General features: G+C 38.0%; 1 protein-coding gene and 1 long non-coding RNA gene across 3 annotated transcripts in view; both read right to left on the bottom strand.

Moving 5' to 3' along the window:
* The window catches only part of LOC145269815 (uncharacterized), a 41,726-nt gene extending 23,455 nt beyond the window's left edge, over positions 1–18,271 (bottom strand). The window contains exons 1-2 of one of the 2 annotated variants that reach the window (XM_080125531.1): positions 18,100–18,271; positions 1,398–6,652 (exon numbers count right to left, since the gene is read on the bottom strand). In XM_080125531.1, the coding sequence (XP_079981657.1) occupies positions 4,465–5,436 (972 nt within the window). In that variant the 5' untranslated portion in view covers positions 5,437–6,652; positions 18,100–18,271 and the 3' untranslated portion in view covers positions 1,398–4,464. Of the gene's footprint in view, positions 1–1,397; positions 6,653–18,099 lie in introns of those variants that run through there. The other variant, XM_080125532.1, reaches the window with a different exon arrangement.
* Positions 1–26,036, bottom strand: part of LOC145269818 (uncharacterized) — a 343,013-nt gene that overhangs the window by 245,652 nt on the left and 71,325 nt on the right. The gene's annotated exons all lie outside the window — the stretch shown is intronic.

The raw sequence follows: 26,036 nt of genomic DNA, 5'->3' as shown, positions 1-26,036 counted from the left end.
TCCTCCGACTTTTCACCAAAATATTTGAGTCCATTATTAACCAAGCTCTAATTCATCACCTTACAGATGCTACAATTGTGAGCGACCAACAATATGGATTTAGGCAAGCCTGTTCCACAGCAGACATCCCAACTGTAATCTCTGAGCATATATAAAGCAGGGGAGGGTAGAGCAGTAGCTCTATATATATCTAAGGCTTTTGACAGGGTATGGCATGAAGGTCTTCTCAGGAAAATCAGATCATACGGTATCACTGGAAGAATACTCAACATAATTAAATCCTTCTTAAGAGAAAAATCCAGGTTGTCATCGATGGTCATACATCTAAACAATGTGATATAAATGCGGGAGTGCCTCAGGGGTCTATCCGTGGGCCTCTATTATTCCTAATATTCATAAATTACCTCCCTGACAAAATTGTCTGTGAGATGGGTATATATGCTGATGACAGCACTCTCTATAACCGACACGACAGGAAAACAAATGACCACATATCTAGAGAAATGGCAAAAACACTAGAGGATGACCTCCGATCTGTAGTGGAATGGGGACAAAAATGGATAGTCACATTAAATGCTGCCAAAACTAAACTTGTTTCCTTCAATAATTATATGAAAACCTCTCTACCACCAATAGCAATGGCCAAATACTCTTTATCTGCAAGTACATCTTTTAAATTCTTCAGCCTAACATTCACAGGAAACATGGGTTGAAAAAATTACATTGAGAGCATTGTCAAAAACGCTGCAAAACAGGTAGGTTCTCTCTACCGTGCTAGAAAGCTACTAATGCCCGAAAGTATCCTGTAACTCTATAAGGCCACCATTCGCACATGTATGGAGTATTGTTGTCATATTTGGGCTGGTGCATCTGCTACTAGTCTCTCACTTTTAAGGGTTCAAAAGAAATCATTAACCTAATAGGTCCTGAACTGTCATCTAAGCTTCAGCCTCTGTCCCATCGACGTAATGTAGCATCCCTCTGCCTGTTCTACAAGTATTTTAATGGTGAATGCTCTGACGAACTGCTAGCACTTGTGCCCCCTCAACATAAGTGCCCCCCGAAAAACCCGACAAGCAGCAAAATCCCACCCCTTCACAGTTGAGATCCTTAGATGTAAGAGGGCCTTCTACTCCAGTAGCTTCTTTCCCAGAACCGCTGGACTTTGGAATTCCCTTCCAAGTTCCTGCTTCCCTAACTATTGACATGCACAAGTTCAAGTGTAACGTGAACCGACATCTTGCTGCCCAACTCCCCGCATAGCACCCCTGTAGCTTATGTCCCTGATAGTAGCCCCCTACAGCAATTGCAATAACAAAAAACAGGGGGAATGTGAAGTCACAGTTTATGATCTCAAATTTCCTTTATTTCATATCTATTTTTAAGAGAGGGGGATGATATGGAGTCAGTCCCAGAAATGGCTGAAGCAGTTTACGATCTCAAAATTTCTTCATTTTTTACATATTTTTAAGAGATGGGATGATAAGGAATCAGTCCCGGAAATGGTTGTAGAATTTTACGATCTCATATCTACTTTATTTCATATACATTTTAAAGATGGGGGAGGGATATTGACATATAGGATACAGACTACGCTTAAATAATGGCATTATTTACTGATATACAGAATACAGTCTGTGCTAAAACAATAACGTTATTGTTTAGAAAGCCATTCTTAATATGGAGAGGGTATGTTTTTAACTAATATGTACTTTCACCTAACAATTTAATAAATAAAAAACTGACACACGGAATATGGACTATACTGAAATAATAACGTTAATGTTTAGAAAATCATTCTTTATATAGGGAGAGGTAGGTATTTTTTAAAACTATTCTGTAGTTTCACCTAACAATGTATTAAATAAGAAACTAACATACAGAATATGGGCCGCACTGAATTAATATTTACATATTTATTTGGAAAATCTGCTGAGTACTATTCTAGAAATTATATAATTTTGCTTAAAATTATAGTATCGGTGGTGGTGGAAAAAGAAACACAGCAATAACAGATTTTCTGTTGAAGCAAGCGTTACCTAATCACTAACCAAGACAATGTATTTATGTATTTATTTAGAAATTCTAGTGATTAATCTTCTAACACTGAATTCATTTTGTTTTTAATTATAATGGTCTTGATGGGAAGAGAAATTAGTTCATGTATGTTGTACAATACCTAAGGAGAGTATGTTAAATTGTTTCATATATATTTACATTACCCGTCAGAGGGTAAGAAAATTATTTAATACAAGTGTTGTAAATTATCCGTCCTAGGAATTGTAAATTATTTAATATTCATACTGTTAATTACATGTCCAAGCGAATTTAAAAGTATTTCATACATAATTTGTGTAATCCACGTCCTAGGTTAGGTAAAATATTCTTTTGCTCGAGATAGGAAATGATATATAGACACAAAAAAAAATTCTAGTATATTTATGAAAGTGAAAATATGTGTAAACAACTCTCAACCTTATACATTTATACTTGAAAATTGATATATAGGGTATTCAGACATGTGATAAAAGTTATCTTCGGTATTTCTGTTTATAATAGGAAATCTGCAATAATGAAAATATATTTATGCGTATTTTACGACCGGACATCGCGAGGTTGCTGCTAGTATATCTCTAAAAATGAGAATGTGTGTGAAAACAACTCTCAACCTATGTACTTTTTTATCCGAATACTTCGAAAATTAGTATATAGAGTATTCAGATGTGGAAAAGTTTTAACCTGTATTCATTCGGAAACAAGAGGTCAAACTTGAAAAGTTGGGAATTGAAGCAATCGGATTTTTATGTTGTTCAACTGTTTCATGACTACGCATGCGCAAATTATTCACATGACAGCTTACTTATGTTAAGAATAAGTAGATTTGAAAACAATGAGTGTACCCTAATCGATCATGTCCCTGATAGTATAGATACTAATGCCTAAGTACTGTTTAGTGACTTCAATGTCCACCATAAATATTGGCTTAGTTCCTCAAGTTACACAGATCGACCCTGTATTTTTAGCTTCTCTATAGATCATTGCCTACAGAGTCATGTTCCGCACCCTCTTGCCAGATCGGGAACACTACCAACTTCAATTCTAGACCTATTCCTTGTCACAGTACCCAAGGATTGTGTGACGAATGCTCATCGTCCACTTGATAAAACAGATCAGTTAGTAATATCAGTAGACATCATCCTAAATTCCTAAGCCAAAAGGTAGAAGTCATTTATCAAAACGAGAGTGTACTACAAAATGAATGGCTGAGACGCTCTCATATAACACATCAGATGCTCAATGGACTCGTTTTATCTTTTAGTCTATGTTATCTTCAATGTAGTTAAATGATAAGGTGGGCGACCCAGGGTTGAAGCTGTTGATAAATCCAATGACTTTGACAAAGTCTGGCATAAAGTCTTCTAATAAAAAGTAAATCACATGGTATAACTGGACGGATATTAAATATAATAAGTTCTTTCTTAGACAGGAGGACCATCCAGGTTGCTCCAAATAGATGTACATCCAAACAGTGTAATATTAATGTAGGACTGCCTCAGGGGTCAATCATTTTGTCATTATTATTCCTTATATTCAATAATGACTTCCCTAATAACATTGTGTCCAAGATGGTTATAATTGCCAATTGGGACCACACTTTATTAAAGGCACAAAGAAAAAACGGATATACACAAATCTTAGATAATGGAAGAATCCTTAGAAAACTACATCTAAACTGTAGTGGAGTGAGGCCGGAAGATGACTTCAAAGCAGGTGACTTTCTCCCTTTTGCCCCATACTAAGTATGTAAGTCGTTTAAAAGATTGCCGGCAGCATGTTAGCGTTAGGGTTAGCTGTTCTCATATTTTTAATTAAGATTCGAATGTCTTCATGTGTAGCATTGGATTTGACTGTGAAGAGTGTGTTCTGCAATGTTTTCATATTTTTATCAATATATATTTTAATGTAATTGTTTTACCACACGCTTCATATGAATAAGAACTCTTGTTAGAGTGTGTTTTCATGTGTAGTTAAGCATTTGACTTGACTGCAATGGTTTTGTTACATATATTACAAATTTTGTTAGTAGATTGTTAAGTAGGTAATCAATTTCTATGCAGACTGTGTTCTCCAATGTTTTCCTATGTTGCATCAATATATATTTAAATGTAATTGTTTTACCACACATTTAATAATAATTCTCATGTCTTCATATGTAGTTTAGCATTGGATTATTCTACAAATACTTTGCCATATATTACAAACTTATTAATAGTAAGGAAAATAATTTTCTCTCTCTATAGTTGACAATTTAAATATGTTGTAATATTCATTTCTTGTGATTTATGCTTTAATTGGAGTTAACAGTTGAACTCTATATGAGACACTTAAATATTCGAATTTTCCATTAAATTTTTTTCTCTGACACACTTAAAAAAATTGAGAACAAAGCTTTCCTCTCCCCAATCAACCATTCAAATTCTCTCTCTCATGTGTTTGCATGTGTCTTGTTACATTCGTTTGATGTTCAAATGCTTTACCACAAACTTCACAAGAAAAAGGTTTCTCTCCAGTGTGTGTTCGCATGTGCACCGTTGCATTTGTTTGACGTGTAAATGCTTTACCACACACTTTACATGTAAAAGGTTTCTCTCCAGTGTGTGTTTTCAGGTGTCTCGTTACATCACTTTGGTGTGCAAATGCTTTACCACAGACTTTACAAGAAAAAGGTTTCTCTCCAGTGTGTGTTCGCACGTGTCCTGTTACATGATTTTGATGTGCAAATGCTTTACCGCACACTTTACAAGAAAAAGGTTTCTCTCCAGTGTGTGTTCGCATGTGTTTTGTTACATCAATTTGGTGTGCAAATGCTTTACCACACACTTTACAAGAAAAAGGTTTCTCTCCAGTGTGCGTTTGCATGTGTACCATTAAATAACGTTGACGTGCAAATGCTTTACCGCACACTTTACAAGAAAAAGGTTTCTCTCCAGTGTGTGTTCGCATGTGCTCTGTTACATTATATTGCTGTGCAAATGCTTTACCACAAATTTCACAATAAAAGGGTTTCTCTCCAGTGTGTGTTCGCATGTGTCTCATTACATCATTTTGATGTGCAAATGCTTTACGACACACTTTACAAGAAGAAGGTTTCTCTCCAGTATGTGTTTGCATATGTCTTGTTACATGATTTTTATGTGCAAATGCTTTACCGCACACTTTACAAGAAAAAGGTTTCTCTCCAGTGTGGGTTCGCATGTGTCTCGTTACATTAGTTTGATGTGCAAATGTTTTACCGCAAATTTCACAATAAAAAGGTTTCTCTGCAGTGTGTGTTAGCATGTGTCTCGTTACATCATTTTGACATGAAAACGTTTTACCGCACACTTCACAAGAAAACAGTTTCTCTCCAGCGTGTGTTTGCATGTCTTGTAACATTATTTTTATGGGAATAGTTTTTACCACACACTTTATAAGAAAAGGGTTTCTTTCTTTTGTTTTATTTTACTTCCGTCAAAGTTCTCAGATATCTAGGGGGCCCTCAAACCTGGGGCTAACACTTGAAATCTATATGAGATACGTAGATATTCGACTGTTCCATTTAAGTTCTTTATCTCTCAAATACAAAGTTAGTAAAGAAATTGAGAACATAATTTTCCTCTCCCTAATTAATCATTTTCATATATTGTAGTATATCTTCAGTTTGGTCTCTTGGTCTAACTGGATTCCAGGACAAATATTTATCTAGTCTGGTGGAGTATCCAGCTGCGTGCTATTACTTGAGGTAATATCACTTGAAGAAGGTGCACCATTCCTCATAAAAGCTAATGTGGGTTAGCCATAGTGAGATCTTATTTGGGCAGCAAATACTATGTGATTTTGAATATTTGGTCAGGGTTTACTTCTATGGAAAAAGTATCCTCATGCCAGATTGTTCTGACAAACCCCTGTACAGAGAGACTTAGACACTCGAGGACAGTGTCTAGTAGGCAATTTCTCTCCAGTAGGTATTCAAGTTTTCTCTCCAGTTTGTTTGCATGTTTGATGGTACATCACGATTGCTTGCAAATGCTTTGCCACTCTCTTTAAAAACAAACTTGCTCTTTTGGCGGAGTTTGCAGCTACTCCTTAGTTTCAGAATAATTGGAAGATGCCATACCACACACTTCACATGTGTTATGTGTCAGCGTGTTAGTCTTTACACTTTAACTGGTTGAACATGTTTTACCACACACTTCACAAATCTTTATTTTTTCTAGTCTGCTGTGATTTCAAATTGCCGGAAGATGCTCCTCCAATATTATATTTTGATAGCAAAATGTCATTTGCAAATATTTCCAAAAGATAAGCTTTTGCAGTAGTGTTTATTTCTAAACTTCTTACTGAAAATTTTAAGCAAAGATTTATTTATTAAAGAATAACATTTGTTTTCAATGTCTCCAAACATGTTTTTATATCAAAATGCAACACATTTTCTGACAAGTAATTTTTTCCACTGTGTGTTCATCAACATATGTTCTTCAGTTTCTGTTTTATTTCTGCAAATTGATTCATCTTTGTTCTTTCATAGGAAATCAGTAATAATCTCAGTTCAGAAGAATAAAATTGATGTTCATGTTTATTATTTAAGTTTATTGTCCACTGTAACTCTTACCTGTGAAGAAAAAACAATTATACAATATTTACATAAAGAAATATGCAATCAAGCCACAAACAAATATTACATAGCGGTTTAATTCAGCCAGTTTATTCTATAAACTCAGGTCCCATTTTACCTCTTTACCAACTGAACGACTCTCCGTCCATTGTGTCCTGACCCTTTTTCACATGGTTGTTCTACTAATTAGAGCTTTGTCTCATTTTCTATTTTATTTCTTTTGTGCCATACATCAAAACTCATTTAAATCTCTGTGGTTGGCTTCTAATTATCAAAGTATACCTTTATATCATACTGATTCACTTGGATCTTTAACTATGATGGTGAGTTTATGTGATTTTTCCTTTCTTTTCCATATTCACGTTTATTATTAGAGTTTATTGTCCACTGTAACTCTTACCAGTGAAGAAAAAAATAAAATTATACAAATTTTACATGAAAAATACGCAAACATCAAGCCAAAAGCTAATAATAAATAAATAAAAACTAATAATAAATAGCTGTTTAATCCAGCCAGACTTATGCTAGAAACTGAGGTCTCAGAGATTTGTTTCATTTTTTAACTATTTTATTTCTTTCGGGACATAGACAAAAACTCATTTACTTAAATCTTTGTGGTTAGATTCTAATTATCAAAGTATACCTTTTTTATCATACCGATTCACTGGGATCTCCTCGACAAATACATCAGAAAACATCAACCTTTACTAAATGCACCCTTCTCTATGTGAAATCCTTTCTTTTTCATAAGAGAATCTCAAAACAGGGATAGTCAACATATATTCATCTCTAGTAAATTAAAAATGCAGACGACTGCTTTTGTCTGAATTTCATGTTAAATTAAAAAAAATGTTTTCTCTAACTAAACTTTACTCGACACTCTAAATTCTAATAATTAATTCTACTGTATTCTGTAAGTTTAATCCTCTCCTGAAAACAAACAATCTGCTCTACTCCTAAAGCTGCCACTAACACTCATACATTACATTACACACGCCTTTGGATGGGGTCCTTAGCTCTCAGCCCTTAACCTTTGCATGTTGATCGATTAGAAGTCATTATCACTAAACATCTATACATTTCTACCTCTAAGGCATGCATTAGTTTATTCTTATCCAGGTATATACCTACTAGCTATGGTCTGTACTTAGATTTACAGATATCTACATTACATAGTAATATCTGTCTCTTCCTTAGTTTTGCAATGATAAATACAGAAACTGAACCATTAATTAATGCCAAACACAACTTCCTGATTCTTAAACAAAAGCTGAAAGTATCTGCATTAAAAGTGGAAACATATTTAATGCCTACAACTTCCATATATTCGCATCTACTGGAAATCTGCCTATATATCTATTTACTTTATAATACATACTGAAAAGGCAATAGCTCCAATTATACCTATACTTTCATATAAAAAAAAAACAACGTTACTTGTATCTACATTGAATATACATCTTAACCCTTCTGCCATCTAAAATATCCAGAGATTGGACAATTTTTTTTTTAGTTAATTCTTAATATCAAGCTATTCTGTAGCACGTTATCCTATACCTAAGCCAACATAAAAAAATTAATCATAAATTTAAAGGAAAATATATTAAACCATATATTAACTCCTTCCAACAAACCTGTTGCAAATATAGCGGCTTCCACTGAATAAACTTTACTCACAAACTAAGTAACAATGAAATAGCAATGTTCCTTAATCACTTTAAGGAATGTAATTTTTCAGTAAATATATAAACTTTACAAACTAACACACTAACATAAACTATCCACGCAGGGTCGCAGAAATACCTGGATTAGGACCCAGGTGAGGGGAAAACCCTCTCGGGGTTGATGGACACATAGATCTTCCCAGGTCATCTGTCTAGGGAAAGGAAAACTCTGAAGCTAAACCTAAGGGGAGGGAGGCCTCTCCAGTCTTGGATGACAACCTTCCTAGAGCTGTTGACTCAAAAAATTACCAGTCTGCAAATGTAAACTGCTTAAGGAGTAGATAGGCACTGTCTATTGCCTGGCTTCCATACTCTTTCTTTGCCTATTAGCTAGGCGTAGAGGTTGAATCACAGTGATTCGACAGAAACACTTAGTGGTCAATTGTGTTTCCTGACTAAGGCAATAAACGCTGTTTTCCCCCACTCCCGACACATCCCATCCCTCTAAACTGGGCACTTAGGAGTGCTTGAATGCCATAATGCCAGTGCTATTAGAGTGGGTTGGTCATCGTTACTTCTGGCTTCTATATACTTGTCTGTTTGAACTGGGCCTCTGTCAGTTTAATCTGCAGTATGCATACTGGCTTTGCACAATAGCCGCTGCAGAAGTAGAAGTAAACATTGGGAAGAGTGGGGCTTGCTATAAATTTTCTGTGTTGGAAAATGTGCTTTAATTGCCGTTTTGAACCATTCAGTGGTCTCATTTGTGGATTGACAGTTCCTAACTGGTAGTATAGGAGCCATAACTCTTTGGTAGCACTTAGAGCACCTGCTCCATCAACAGTTGAATAATATTGAGATGTTTGTACTGACATGTCGCACATGGAACAGCACCCTGCACTCATCCCCAGTGGGCTTTCCTGAGGCCACAATACTAGTAGATGGAAGGTTAACTGATGGTCCACTTGTGTTGCATGTCTGGTATTTTGCATAACCACTTGTTCGACACTGCTTACCTAAACTGAAACTCTTAAAAAAAATGACAGTACAATCTAAAATTACGCTTAAACAAGGGCAAAACTCAAACAAAACAAATTTGCTTCCTCCCTTGAGGCTTGCATTTACAAACATACGTGGGATTAGAACTAATTTAAATGACGTTGAAGCATTTCTCCTAACAAACACCCTAGATATCTTAGCACTAAGTGAGACTGACCTACACTTCTCCATCCCCTCTAACTACTTTAACATGCCCGGATATCTCCCACTCTGCCGTAAGGACTCTGACAGACATATGCACGAGGTTGGAGTCTATATTCAAAAACCCTCCCCTTGACTAGAGAAACAAAACTAGAATCAGACGATCAGGCCTTTATGTGCTTTAGACTTAACATGCAACATAACATTAGTTACTTTTATTATCTCTACTGCTCTCCCTCAACCCAGGACTGTACCCTAAAAAACAAAGTCTCTGACAGCCTAGATACAGCACTTTACCGTTCTCCCTTGACCCAGGACTGTACCCTAATTAACAAAGTCACTGCATAGATACAGCACTTTCCCTCGACACTAGTGCACAAGTGCATGTATTTGGTGACTTCAATGTCCACCACAGCAACTGGCTTGGATTTTCTACTTTCACAGATGCAGCGTGTAGCAAAACACATAGCTTCTCTACATCTCATTCCCTATCACAGATGGGTACATTTCCAACCCGTTTCATAGACAAGCAAGAACAACACACATCACTTCTAGATCTGTTTCTGACCACAGTTCCGAATGATTGCGTTACAAATGCCTACAGCTCACTTGTGAACGCTGATCATGCAGTGATAATAGTTGAAATAATTCTAAATCCTTGAGCCAAAACTGAAGAACCATTGCTCAAAACAACGAGATATTATAAAAAAGGCTGACTAGAAAGCCAACAGGGATCTTATTAGAGACGCCCCCTGGCGAAATATCTTTTCCTGCTAAACAGTGCGCAAATGAGACTAGTGAATGGTTCAAAACGGCAATTGAAGTATATTTTCTAACACGGAAATTTTATAGCAAGCCCCACTCTCCCCAATGGTGTACTTCTACTTGTGCAGCAGCCATTGTGCAAGGGCAGCATGCTTACTGCAGATTAAACTGACAGAGACCCAGTTCAAACAGACAGAAGTATATAGAACCCAGAAGTAACTGTAAGAAAGAAATAGAGACAGCCAGGAGGGAATTTACTGAAACCACAAAAAAAACGCATCGAAGCACAGAAATTAGGAACCCATGATTCTGGAAAATCTACAACAGTGTAGTAAATAATGGGCAATCAAAAATTCCCCCACTATTCAACAATCATGAGGTTGTTTGCTCAGCAACCGAGAAGGCTAACATGCTTGCCAGTCGGTTTGCCTCCAACTCCACACTGGACCCTGAAAACCACCCCCTCCCTGACTTTCCTTTGTGGACAGACGTCACACTAGACGATATGAAAATCTTCATGCTATCACAAAAAAGTTTGACACTTTAAAAGCATGTTACCCTGATCTCATCCTGGCTGTGCTATTAAAAAAGTGCTCCGCCGAAGTAGCTCCAATTCTCTCCAAACTTTACAATAAATGCCTTAATGAATCTTGCTTTCCTACCTGTTAGAAAACTGCTTTTTTGGTACCAGTTTTCAAGAATTCTGGCGAAAGAACTGACCCAGTAAATTATCCCCCCATTAGCCACCTCCTACTTTCGCGAAAATATTTGAGTCAATCATTAACCAAGCTCTAGTCTATCACCTTACAGATGCTAAACTTCTGATCGACCAACAATATGGATTTAGGCAAGCCTGTTTCACAGCAGAGATCCTACCTGTAATCTCTGAACGCATATACCATTCACTGGACACAGCAGGGGAGGGTGGAGAGGTAGCTCTAGATATATCTAAGTCTTTTAACAGGGTATGGCATGAAGGTCTTCTCAGGAAAATCAGATCATACGGTATCACTGGAAGAATAACATAATTAAATCCTACTTAGATAAGAGAAAAATCTAGGTTGTCCTCCACGGTCGTACATCTAAACAATATATGTGCAGGAGTGCCTCAAGGGTTTATACTTGGACCTCTATTATTCCTAATATTCATAAATGACCTTCCTGACAAAATTGTCTGCGAGATGAGTATATTCTGACAACACCACGCTCTATAACAGACATGCCAAGAAAACAAATGAACACATATCTAAAGTGTTAAGATTTGAGACGTTATGTTTAACAAAGATGGCGACGTAGTTCAGATCAGTAATTGGCAGTAACCAAGATGGCAACCAAGAATCAAATGCGGTATGTGGCGTAGTTCGGCGAACTTATTGAATCCAAAATTCGAAAATTTTTATAGTTACATTAAAATGTTTTCATTGGCTGTTTAGCACAGCCAGTGGTTATAAAAATGATTGGCGAATCCATTCGTCTCATACCCCCGTTAGGAGTCAAAAACATTTTACACACACCCTTTTCTGATATACTGGAAAAATCCTTTTTGGATTCAATTTTTGTTTGACTTGAGAAAAGGAAAGAAAAATAAATAAATAAATGAAAATAAACAAATAAATGAACAAATAAAAATAATCCAATAAAATAATTGTTTTTTTCTGTTTTTTTTTTGTCTTTATTTTCATTGGTCAAAAAGAATTATTAGCCTGCCCAGAAAATATGTCTTGCTTAAATGTAGGTATGAACAGAGCATTTTTTAGAATACAGATTTTGCCTTTATTATTTTTTAGGGATACTTTAGCATCGCCTCTTTTCAAGATTATATCATTTATTTGACTACTGTCGGCAAGTTTGACAAAATGACCGTGGATTAAAGTTTGAATCAAAATTAATAAAATCAGATTCCTTGGTGATAACGTGTGCTATAGCACCACAGCCTACAAAGAGATTTTTAACGTTTGTGGCATTGTCAAAGTTACATGCGAATAGAAACGTATGTTCTTCCTCAAAGTTCTCAACATTTTTTACGGCGTCCATTTTAACTGGTAGAAACACTCGTGGATCACCTCTAATCTATGAACACATATCTAAAGAAATGGAAGAAACACTAGATGATGACCTCCAATCTGTAGTGAAATGGGGACAAAAATAGATGGTCACATTCAATGCTGCTAAGGCTAAACTTGTTTCCTTCAATAATTACAAGAAACCTTCTCTACCACTAATAGTAATGGCCAAAGACACTTTATCTGCAAGTACATCTTTTAAACTCCCTGGCCTAACGTTCACAGGAAACATGAGTTGAGACAATTACATTGAGAGCATTGCCAGAAACACTGCAGATAAGGTAGGTTCTTTCTACTGTGCTATAAAGCTACTAACACCCGAAAGTATCCTGTACCTCTATACGGCCACCATTCGCCGATGTTTGAAGTATTGTTGTCATATTTGGGCTGGTAAATCTGCTACTAGTCTTTTGATCCTAGACAAGGTCCAAAAGAGAGTCGCCAACCTGATAGATCCTGAACTATAATCTAAGCTTCAGCCTCTACCCCATCGACGAATTGTAGCATCCCTATGCCTGTTCTACAAGTACTTTAACAGTGAATGCTCTGACAAACTGCAAGCACTTGTACTCCCTCCATGTAAATACTGCTGACAAACCCGACATGCAGCTAAATCCCACCCCTTCAAAGAAGAGATCGCTAAGACAGTTTGACATCTGACTCATCCCCGAGTTCAGTGGTGCAGCAACGGATGTTCCAGTAGTAGAATGGCTAGAGAATGTAGAGTTAACGTGATAGCTGTGCGAGGTAACTAAGGTGGAGCGAGTATTGCCACTGCGGTTTAAGGGTGCAGTTCGTGAGACATATCGGAAACTCTCAGAGGACCAACGAAGTGACCTTGAAGAAATCAAGCATGCCCTTGTAAAGGCCTATGGGACGGATTTGTTTACAGCATTAGAACAGTTCACCACCTGCCGCCTTCGGTCAGGAGAGACCGTGGATGAGTTTTTGACAGATTTGCCATGGCTAGCACGCCTGGTAGGTGAAATACCACCAGAGTGTTGGATAAAGGGAGCCTTCGTGAATGGATTGCCCTGCTATGCAAAGAGACTACTACCTGAATGAACAAGCTGTCATTGAAAGAGCTGCTTGAGAGGGCTCGTGCCGTGCTGATAGATACCAGAGATGAGGAGGATGTCGCTGCAGTGCAACCTCGAGAGGCTGCATGTGCACCTACACCAATGCCTACAGCTAGTGAGAACACCAGAAATGTTAACTGTTAAGCCCGTGACTGCCTTTCGTCGCGGTCAACGACCCAGAAGCCTAGCAAACCGCAGCATCACAAATGCAAAAACCAGGGGCACCTGGCTCACGCATGTCTGGAAAACGGGCTAGGGGAGGAAGTTACAGTGCCAGTCTTCTCCGCAGACCGTGATTAAAGAAGACACTACCTGCAGTGAGCATACGCGTTAACAGGTGTGAGTGCTATGTGCTTGTGGACATGGGTTGTGCCCAGACACTTGTGCACAGAGAACGTTGCGACACTTAGAAAACAACAAGAACTCCAGTGCTGACCGTAGGCGGGAGCTCGTTGTCCTCTTGCGGAGAGGGTATCATCCACATAAGAATCAGTAGTGGGCCTGACGTAGCTGTGCAAGCTCTGATTATGGACAGGGAGCTACTTAGGTATTATTTACTCCTAGGAATGGATACAATTGTGCAGCTGGGCAGAGTCGTAGTAGATGGAGCCAGGAACGTGACATTCACCAGATGCAAAGAGTGCATTTGCGCAGCACTCACCCTAGATATGCCTGATTTTCGTGCGGAGTTCGACCAGTTCACAAAGTCCTGGACTGTCGCTTAGAAGTGCTCAGATGAACAACCGCCAGAGTACAAGATTTCCCCCGGAGCTCACATAGAGTATGATAGGGAACTACAGGTCTGGATCAACAATGGATGGCTGGTTCTTTATTCTGAGAAGGCATTGGGGCCTCCAAACTGTTTAATCCCACTAATGGTGGTCGTCCAGCCAAACAAACAAAAAGTAAGGCAGGTGCTTGATTATAGGGAGTTAAACAAACATGTGGACCCCTTTACAGCCCGCACAGATGTGTGCACTGATAAATTATGGGAATGGCAGCAAGCAGGGTCTAATGTGTGCCTGCTTGACCTTCAGAAGGCGTACCTTCAAGTGTATGTACACCAGTCACTATGGCCTTATCAGACAGTTCTGATTAAGAGGAAGAGATACTGCTTCTCCTGTATGGGGTTCGGACTCAACATGGCACCATCAATTATGCAAACGATTGTTGACACCATTCTCGCTCAGGATGAGTGCATAAGGCAGGCAACATATACGTGAATGAAGGGGTTGTGTCTGCGACGCATGTAGAAGAGCATCTCCACAACTTTGAACTTCTCAGTAAGAAGCTGGAGAGACTACAGGATGGTGCATGGGTGCTCGGTTTACAGGTCCAGGAAGAAAATGGCATCCTGCATTGGAAACGAGGAAATGAAGTCCCAGACATGCCCCGCGATGTCACGCGAAGAAACATATTTTCTTGGTGCAGAAAATTGGTTGGACACCTCCCTCTGGGCAGCTGGCTCCGTGTTGTGGTGGCGTTCATAAAGAGGAGAGCGTCTGAGGTCACCACTGGATGGGACGATGTGGTACACGACGCCCCTCTCAACACATTCTTGAGGATGTCCTCACCAAAGTGTGCAAGGAGGACCCTGCACAGAGCAGATGGTGTGGCGACAGCCAGGACCTGAGTGTGTGGGTTGATGCCACAGGCGTATCAATAGTCCATGATAGGGCCGTGGTGGAAGATGCCTGCTGGTTACGCCCAGAACGGGACTCCAAGCATATAAACCTGGCAGAGCTTGATGCTGTCATCAAGACTTGGCAATCCTCTGGAAGTCGACTACCCTGTGGCTGTTTACAGATTCTGCCTGTATCCACAAGTGGATTTCTAACACCCTCACCGGGAGGGCCAGAATACGAAGTAAAACTACGAGTAAGATGCTTATCTGACGGCGGCTCGATACCATCATGAGGATCAAAAAAGAATATGCGCTGTCAATAGAAATCTTCCTGGTCAAATGCAGCCTGAACAAAGCTGATTGTTTAACAAGAGTTCCCCGCGGATGGATTGACGCCACTAGAAGAACCATTGAATCCATACAACCGCTCTGCACTGCAGCCACGTGTTCTGCTCAGTTTGATCGAATAAAGGAAGTCCACCACCAAAGTGGACATCCAGGAATCAAGAGCTCCTTGTATTTTGCTAAGTTGGATGACCCTGACGTACGAAAAGCAGATGTAAAAAAAGTGGTTGAGAGTTGCGTGGCTTGCCAATTCATCAACCCGGTATCCGTTTGCTGGGAAAAGGAAAACTGAATGTAAAGAGCCACTGGATCTGGCTGGCGATAGATGTTACTCACCACAATGGCAAGGATTACCTAATGCTCATTGACTGCGGCCCATCTAGATTTGCGATATAACGACCACTCCGCCGGATAGATACAACAGCAATCATCCATCAGCTAAACAGCATCTTACTTGAACGTGGCCCCCAACGGAGATACTGACAATGGCACCACTTTCACCAGTGAACAATTCAGAAAGTTTGCCAATGGCTGGGGAATACATCTGCAGTTCTGATGTACCTACATATCGAGCGGGAATGGGATTATTGAGTGGAACCACAGGACTGTCAAAACTATTGCTGCCAGAACGGGTTGTGCGGTGTTTGAAGGAGTTTATATATACAATGTGACCCCAAAGGATGCGGTATCACCCTCTACAGTGCCGGCCGACACATTGTACCGGTATCACATTAAGGTGAAGAGCATAGAAACGAACCCAGTACACGAAATAACTGGAAACAGGGGATGTTGTCTGGATCAAGAACCCATGTGGCAAATGTACGACTCAGTATGAACTTGGACGCATCACTGACGTGATCAGCAAGCTAGCAGTGTGTGTTGAAAGTGTGCCCCGTCACATTAAGGACTTACGGCCGACAACACAATCACGGGTACCCGTGAACAACAGGAGTGAGTCTGACTCCAATTCAGGGACCAGTGAGGCATCGCTCTGGTTCACAGCAGCTCCCTCAGAAGGTGACTCTGATATCAGTAGCCTCCCAGTAGAAGCTGTATTCTTCAAACCCCAGTCTGCGGACGAGAGCTTAAGTGAAGAAGAGACATGCATTGTTCCCCTTCGGAGAAGCACCTGGCGTCGGCGATCACCACCCCATTGCCATTTCTGTGATTATGAGATCAGGAGGGAGTGTGATAGACGTAGAGAGGACCTACCTCAGAAACGGGCGAGAATCTCTCTGCAGTAGGCTGAAAGACAAAAAAAAAAAAAAAGGAAAAGTGGCCCAAGATGGCGGCTGTTATCTTTTAACATCTCCGGTCATGTGTAGATCTCTAGCACACGTGTGGTATATGCAAATTGGGTGTGCCCGGAACATTATAAGAGGTGAGTCGCTGGGAGGAGTGGGAGAAGCGCTAAAGACATGTGAATAGAGAATGTCGACGTGTATCTCGTGTTGTGAACAACAAACTCTACTCAACTCAACTTGTGACTAGCGAACCTCTGCTTGACGTTTAAGCCAAAAACTTTATTGCTTTGCATTAGAAAAGACTTCAAGTGTAACGAGAACCGACATCTTGCTACCCAACTCCGCACATAGTACCCCTGTAGCTTATGTCCCTGATAGAAGCACCCTACATCAAAGTGGCAATGTGCTTTGTTTGGCGTGAAAATGTAATTAACAAAAAATACAAATGACCCTCCCTTTATTAGTCACTTCTGCCAAATGGCTTTGGAAACAAAGGAAGGCAAATCTTTAAGATTACCAAAATGTTGAAACCAGGTAAAAATTTACCAAATGTTCAAATTCAATTTGTAACGTTATTATTGATAGAATCAAAATAAAATGTTAGCGATTGTGAATTACCACACACCTGCTTTAATTTCAAGACAAAAAAGATTGATATAAAACCGGTCGTGAATTGATTTAAAAAAAAAAATCGATACTAGTGCACTTATTGATCCGTGCTGAACTAATAACGTTATTATGTAAAAATCTATGCTTAACATGGGGAGGGTGTTTTGTAACTATTCTATACTGTAACTTTACAATTGAATAAAAAAAAATCTATTTTTTATTAAGAATTTATAAGATTTCATTGAAAATAAATATTAAGGTACGAGTGCACTTATTGATCCGTGCTGAAATAATAATGTTATTATTTAAAAAGCCATTCTTAACATGGGGAGGAGGGTGCTTTGTACCTATTCTATACTTTAACCTTACAATTGAATAAAAAAAGAACACATATTATAAAACTTAAATTAAACTTGGAAATACGATGTAAAAAATAGCGCGGATCAGTAAGTGCACTTAGCCACCAATATTAATACATATATTTTTTTTGAATAAAGGCTTAAAATCCAAAACCGGAATTTTATAAAGTCTGGATTTATTACACTACTGGTTCTTCACTGATACATTTAAAGAAAAAAGATGTGTGGCTTAGTAGCAGCATAGACAACCATAACAAAAGAATACTGGCGCTTTTGTTTATCTCTATTCTAAAATTTGTTCAAATATTTTTTTGTTTTTTCAATTTGAACTCCATAAAACAATGTCTAAACTCCATTTAAACATATTTTTATATAATAATATAATTTTTGGATTATAAAATAAAATATTAAAATTTAAGAGTATGCGATTTTTTTTCGATCAATTCTTTTTACATTACAAATAATATCGTAAAAAGTCATAAAATTACTTACTTTTTGTCCAGTTTTTTTTTTTTTCGACTTTTCAATGATTTGATTTAAAGAATGAAAGAAAATTTCAATATTTTGATAAAAAAATAATTGATTTTAAAGAAAGAAATTAATTAAATTTAACATTAAAAAAATATAAAACAAGTTTTTTCAAACAAGTCACGTTGTCGGAATAAGTAAAAAAAGAAGAGCGACAATCAAGGGAGGTAATTTTATCCTCAAAATACATTTTCTTCTTTCGTATAATCCACGACGTTATGAAATTATCATGTTAAAAGCAGAATAATAGTATTTTACTTTCGAGAATGGCCGATAGAGGTTGTTGTCTAGGTGTATCGTGGTACTGGTCGCGGTAAGAGTTCCCTGCCGAACACCCTAAAAAAACAATGACTTCTCCCCACGCAGGCGCAAAGGACATGTTTAAATTGCCATAGTAACAAAACGATCCTTAATTTTTATCGACATTGTTTTACTGTTTATGAATATTGAAATAAAATACATTACTACACATTTATTAATAATATCTCACTTTTAATCACTTTTATCGGCTTTTTTTAACTTTTTTTTTTACTTTATAATAGCATTTTCTTTTTAAATGACAACGTGGGTTTGTATTACTGTACACATAGATTCGAAAAAGTTGTCAAAAAACAAATATATAACAAATAAATGTTATCAAAGGTAAGATAATTTACTTTTCTACCAAACTGGATATATTTTTCGTGTTTTTATTCAATGTAACATATTTATTCAGCTCGAAACCCATACAGTGTTTACCGATGTATTGGAACATTCAAGATGGCGTCTTATTCTCTCTTTAACACGGTAAGTGTGGGAAAAGATGTTATAAATAAAAAAAACGGATAAAATACTGTTAAAAACTCGCTCAATATATGGTACCGTGACATAGGTTGACATATATTCGGCAGGTTTTTAATAGTATTTTGTATAGTTTTTTATTTATAACACCTTTTTCCATACTTACGGTGTTAAAGAGGGTGTGAGACGCCATCTTGAATTTTCGAATACATCACTGATGTATTCGAACTGATGTATTACATCAGTAAAGACGATGTTTTTCGAGCTTAATAAATATGTTACATTGAATAAAAACACAAAAAAATATATCCAGTTTGGTAGAAAAGTAAATTATCTTGCCTTTGATAACATTTATTTGTTATATATTTGTTTTTTGACAACTTTTTCGAATCTATGTGTACAGTAATATAAACCCCAAAATACTATTAAAAATCCGCCGAATATATGTCAACCTATGTCACGGTAACATATATTGAGCGAGTTTTTAACAGTATTTTATCCGGTTTTTTATTTATAACATCTTTTCCCACACTTACCGTGTTTAAGAGAGAATAAGACGCCATCTTGAATGTTCCAATACATCGGTAAACACTGTATGGGTTTCGAGCTGAATAAATATGTTACATTGAATAAAAACACAAAAAATATATCCAGTTTGGTAGAAAAGTAAATTATCTTGCCTTTGATAACATTTATTTGTTATATATTTGTTTTTTGACAACTTTTTCGAATCTATGTGTACAGTAATATAAACCCTACATTTACATACGTTTGTTTATTTAATCAATGTTATTTTCGCACCATTCAAAATTTATAAATTATAAAATTAAAATAAACTAAAAAGAAAAGTAACTAAACAATTTTTTTATAATCTTTATAAAGTAAAAAAAAAAGTTTTAAAAAAGTCGATAAAAGTGATTAAAAGTGAGATATTAATAAATGCGTAGTAATGTATTTTATTTCAATATTCATAAATATTAACGTTGTCATTTAAAAAGAAAATGCTATTATAAAGTAAAAAAAAAAAGTTTAAAAAAGTCGATAAAAGTGATTAAAAGTGAGATATTATTAATAAATGTGTAGTAATGTATTTTATTTCAATATTCATAAACATTAACGTTGTCATTTAAAAAGAAAATGCTATTAAAAAGTAAAAATGTTGATAAAAGTGATTAAAAGTGAGATATTATTAATAAATGTGTAGTAATGTATTTTATTTCAATATTCATAAACAGTAAAACAATGTCGATAAAAATTAAGGATCGTTTTGTTACTATGGCAACTAAAACATGTCCTTTGCGCCTGCGTGGGGAGAAGTCATTGTTTTTTTAGGGTGTTCGGCAGGGAACTATTACCGCGACCAGTACCCAGAATTTTCATATTTACAATGCCCCCCCCCCCCCCGCAGGACAGAGTTAGACACCAGGGTCGTTTTTTAACGTGGAGAAAAGGAACAAAAATAAAATTTGTCTCAGTCGTGAAGGATTTCTCCTCCACTGACAGAGAACAAGAAATTGAAGTGCCGCATCTGAACACAAGATACTAGACTTTGATCTTATCTCGAGACACCCCTAACACGAAACTATGAATAAAATATAATAAAAAAAACTCGTAATTTCTCTTTTAAAAGTGGGTTGTTTATTTTCTGTATGGAATATACTTCCAAAGTAAACTATTAAAGTTGTTTAGAAAAATAATAGAAATATTATTTTTTTTAGTTAAAAAACAAAAAAAAGAAAACAGTGTTTACAAAGTCCGGCGCGCGTTCATGCAGCCATTTTTTTACGTAATGAAATCAATCGAATTTTACGAGTGATTTTTTTTTCAATTTTTAAAATTTTAAAATCTATTAAAAAATTTTCTAGTGGTTAAATTTGTACGATATTTTCAGGGTCAATCTGAAATTTAAGCTCTTTCCAATAATCTGAATATAATATATTAAACAAACGTTTTTGTTTATTCACCCCCCATTTTAAAATGTCTATTAAAATTTTAATAATTAATTTACTCACCAAAGTTTTATATATCACAAATTTAAATAAATAATATATTGTAAAGTAAAACAACAAAAAAAGTGTTTTTGAGAAATGTACCTGTAAAGTGCAAAGTGTAAAACCTTTTTTTTTTTAACCACGTTGATTTTTTCTTTTTTCTTTTTAATTGGAAGCTTATGTTCTGCTTATATTGTCCAGTAAGTATAGGGTGCTGACGACAATTTTTTCTATTCCATTCAATTTTTTCTTCTTTATCGAGTGATTTTTTTTTTTAAATATCTAAAAAAGATTTTTTTTTAATTCACTGGCTAAAGAAGAATTAAAATATATTAAATCAAAACATTATGTATTTCTTTGAGAAAAGAAAAAAAAATTCCTCGCCTATTTTTTTTTTTTTTTTAATGCAAACACTTATAAGTAAAATTTGACTAGTTTTGGGGACACATGTTTCTTCATGCACAAGGCTAGACGGCTAACGTGAACATGTGATTTTTACTTCCTTCTGTCCATCCGTAGTTCTAAACAAGAACAAACACAACTTCCAGTGTTTCGATAAAAATGTAAAAATCCTTACGTAATGGCGCCTTTTTCAAATAGTCGTTTAAAAAATTCTTCTATTTAAAAAAATTGGAATTTAAAATATAAATATGCATAAATTCTTAACAGTGAAGGATGGAACTACACATTGAATAGTATTTTTATAGGTAAGTTATTTTTTGGAATTTATATCGATTTTATATAATCGAAGGAAGTAAAATTTCGTTGATTTTCTTCAAATCTTTTTTTACAGAAAACCGACTTTTAAAAAAAAACAAATATTGCATAATTTGCTATTAAACCTGTTATATTTTTAAAATTTTGGTCTTTGCTCCTTTAATTGAGAAAAAATAGGGTTTTAATTACATTTTTCAAGTTGTTATAAGCTTGTAAGATAGGAGCTCGAATTATTCAATTTTTTTCACGCATTCTTCATGTCGATTTCTGACATTACTAGTCGTTGTCAACCAAAGAACAAGATCGATAACTCATATTTTTCTTGTAACTGTAATAAACAGTAATACACATTATATTCCAACAAGGTTTTAATGAAAATCACTCGTTGAAGGAAAATAAAATATTAATAAATTAGAAGTAAATGTCGATATATTTTTAAAGTTTAAAATTCTATTTTGCTACATTGTCAAATTTTTATACAATCCTACTGTGAAAAAAATAATAATTAAAAAAAGAATCTATGAAAGTTTCATGTTTTTAAAAATATATTTTGCTACATTGACAAACTAAAATTGTATTCTGAGATATTTTTATACAATCCTACTTGTCGAAAATTTATCCTCTTTCAGATAAATTCGACGCGAAAGTAACTAGCCTGCAAAAAAAAAAAATTAATAAAAGCATGAAATAAAAAAGGGGGGTACAGGATAAAATATAAAGGTCTTGTTTCAAAACAAAGAAGAGAGTTTATTTACAATAAAATTAGTTGCAAATTTTTCCCTTTCTCTATCATGGGGTTCTTTATCGAGTTACACTCAACATGAATCTGGACGCCCCAGTCCAGCTTGAGTTCATGTAACGCCTCCAAAACCATTTTCCTCTTGGTTTTTACAAGTTGAGAGGTGGATATAGCACTTTCTGCCTTATATCCTTGATGGAGAATTTCTCTCCCAGTGCTAACATTAGCACTTAAAGAAGTGCACAAAACTTGCACTTTCACACAGGATTGACTCCTGTCCTTTAACCACTGGCTATTGTCATAACTGCATGACCTGAGTAATACTTCACCGTCATGACTAAGTATCTCAGTATTCTGACAAAGTTGTGGTAGATAACCACATATGCGAGTTTTCAAACTCACATTGTTAGAGCGTAAAACAATCCCAATATTCCATGAAACTCGTTCCATGAATTTCTCAATATTCAACTGATTCATGCTCATGCTTAACAAGTTGTGGACACGAGTGGTATCATTCATGATACCTGAGAAGCTCACTCCCAATACATTTTTCTTTAAAATATCACTGGCAAACTGCCCACAAGAAAAATCAAACTTCAGCGCCTGGCTACGCAGAGCCTCTGAAGTGGCATTTGCAACACTGTTTTCAGACTGTGATGCAGTATTTTCCAAGCCAAACTTGCCAGCCCTCAGCAAACAGTCTTCAGAGTCTGGACATTTGGGCTTAGTAGTTAATAACTCGCCAAGCATCTCCTTACGGGTTTTGAATATCACAGCGTTGCACAAGGAATCGCACTCCACACCATCTGCCAACCTCGAGAAAATAAATCGAATCTGGGACAAGGACACTACAACATTAACAGCATCCGCTTCTACACGCAACAACTCAGTTATATTGTCTACGGATGATAACCATTCATCAACATCGATCTTCATTGTCATAAAGTAAGGCTTTGGTAATTCCCTCTGCAACTGCAACAAATCTAAGACAACGATAATCTTCCCCAAATAAAACTTTCATTTCCTTACAAGGAATCCTGAAGAACGAGTGACCAACATCGTGCAGTGTTTGTTTTTTCAAAAATATGGACTAAATCTAAACAAATAAAAAAAATAGGCGTTCAAATATTATACACAAAAAATGCACAGAAAGGTTTCAAAGGTATATGCATAAAATCTCTTCCTCATAGCACAAACAAAACAAGACCAAAACAGCATATTGAGCAGTTAAAATATCAAGGGATACAATCCCCAAGTATAAATTAAAAGGGTCACTATGACTCAAAATTAAAATTAAGTGTATTTAAGATTCAAACTTCCATATGGAAGTTAATTGACTGGAAAATGAAGAATAAAGTTTAACACTCTCTATAGCAATATTCTCACTGAAATGCAACCTGGGAGAAGAGTGAGAAGAGAGTTTAAATATAGATCTACGTCGGGGGAGGGTACATGCCACTAATGTCACATGTGTATCTTCGAAGGAATCCAAATAACCAAATGCAAATACGGGCTAAGTCAAAGAAAAGGGAACTTGTTTTTTTCACAAACTCTTAGTATAACACAGTCCTGTAAGCAAATAGGTATGAACTCGCTATTGAACATTATAAATATCTTCAACGTATAAGTGTAAGAGTATCTTGTGTAGGAGACGGTGAGACTCGTCGTGGGCGATGAAGCGTTTCACTGAAGAACCACAGCAACACACAGCAAACCAACAAACAATCACAGCCACGGCGCGAAGGCAACTTACAAAGCTCAGCTGACTGCACGAATAGACACGGAACCCAACGGTCACTGTACTGATCGCCACGAACGTCAGAACCCGACTGACTCGCACCTCCAATGGACCGATTTTTATTACTCAAGATGGCCTAGCTAATTTGCATCCCCGCGAGATCTCGCGCGATCCTGCGAGATTCCGTCTCTAATAAAAGCAGGCAGGCGCCATCTTGAAACTCTTTCTTCCGCTGCCCCGACCACAGGATCAGCCACCACCCCACACGCCAGGCACACACGGACCCTCTTGCGCCGAGGGCTACGGTTAGTCTCACACTCCCCCCTGGTCTCCAGATCACATACGTGACACGGCGGACGTGGCCGTTTGATTCGAGCACTCCTGCGGAGGGGTATTGCCGGGACTTCCTCATCGGAGCTCTCAGAAGTGGCATCGGAAGCATCAGCATTAGAGCTCGCAGTTGAGTCATCAGGTCCATGGGGCACAGGTTGGATCCATCGCTCATCGTCGGATGACTCGCTCCTTCCACTGCTCGCAGTTGAGTCACCAGGTTCGTGGGGCACGGGTTGGATCCATCGCTCATCGTCGGATGACTCGCTACTTCCACTGCTTGCCGATTGGTCAGCGCTTAGAGCGGGCCGGACATCCCTTACGTGGCGCGGAGTACCATCGACTAGTATGGCCTGTTCACTGATGACGCCGGTGACCCGCCCCCTCCAAAAGCTGCTGGTGCACCGGCCGCCGGGTGGCTTCACCCAGACGGTGTCTCCCACTTGGTACGTCCCCTGGGGTTCTCGTTGGTCGGGTAGACACACTTCAACGTCCTTGACGCGCACGTGGTAGTGATGAATCGCATCAGCAGGCGCACTGCCGCCAGTCACGGTGTCCTTAGGCGTTGTGTTGTATCTGTAAACCGCCTCCGCGATCGTACACTTCTTCCTGGCCGCGATCCTCTTCACGGTTCGGTGGCATCGCTCCGCTATGCCATTGCCGCTCGGCACATACGCGCATCGGTGTCGAAGGCGGATCCCCCAGTTGTCCATAAAATGCCTAAATTCCCTGCTGCAGAACGCCGTGTCGTTATCTGTGAGGATCTCCTCAGGCGGCCCCCTTTCGTAGAATATGGATTCCAATTCGTGGATGACACTGGTGGAATCCTGCCTTGCCAATTGGCGCCAAATCGCGAACCTCGTTGGCCCGCAGTCTATCAGCGTGAGGAAGTGTTGGCTGCCGTAGTGGGTTATATCCATACCCAACCGACTCCAAGTCGCGTCCATTCCCAGCTGTCCTTTCCGCCATCTGGCTGGGGCGGGGTCGATGGACTGGCACGTTTGGCACTCCCTGACGCTCTTCTTTTTCCACGCCCGACAGAAGTCCGCACACACTATGGTGCGGGAGCAACCGGAATCAAGGAGGGCTGAAGATATCGTGTCCTCTTCGCGCGTAAGATCCAAACTTGCCGAGTTTGGTCTAAACTGCAAGGACTCTGAGCGGCTTGAGGATGGTGCCCGCGTATTGGGCTTGAGCGTTCAAGAGGAGCGAGGGATCCTGAGGTGGAGGCGTGGAACCGCAGTTCCCGACGTACCCGACGTTTACACAAGACGTGCCGTGTTCTCCCTGTGCGGGAAACTTGTGGGGCACCTTCCAGTATGCGGATGGGTTCGTGCAGCGACAGGCGTCATAAAAAGGAGGGCAAATGCGGTCAGCAAAGGCTGGGACGATGAGATAACCGACGAACTATTGGTTCGAATGTTAAAGGAGACCGTCGCTAGTGTGAAAAAGAATGACCCCGCCACAGGGGACTGGTGCGTGCAGGGAGACAAACTGAGCGTGTGGGTGGACGCAAGTTCTCTAGCGATCGGTGTAGTTTTGGAGAAAGATGGGGCCGTAGTTGAGGATGCCTGCTGGCTGCGACCGGCGAATGATGCTGCCCATA

Source organism: Euprymna scolopes, chromosome 45, assembly GCF_053919585.1.
Source record: "Euprymna scolopes isolate OS-2025 chromosome 45, ASM5391958v1, whole genome shotgun sequence".
Lineage (NCBI taxonomy): Eukaryota > Metazoa > Mollusca > Cephalopoda > Sepiida > Sepiolidae > Euprymna > Euprymna scolopes.
This window is presented reverse-complemented; position numbering and strand designations above follow the sequence as displayed.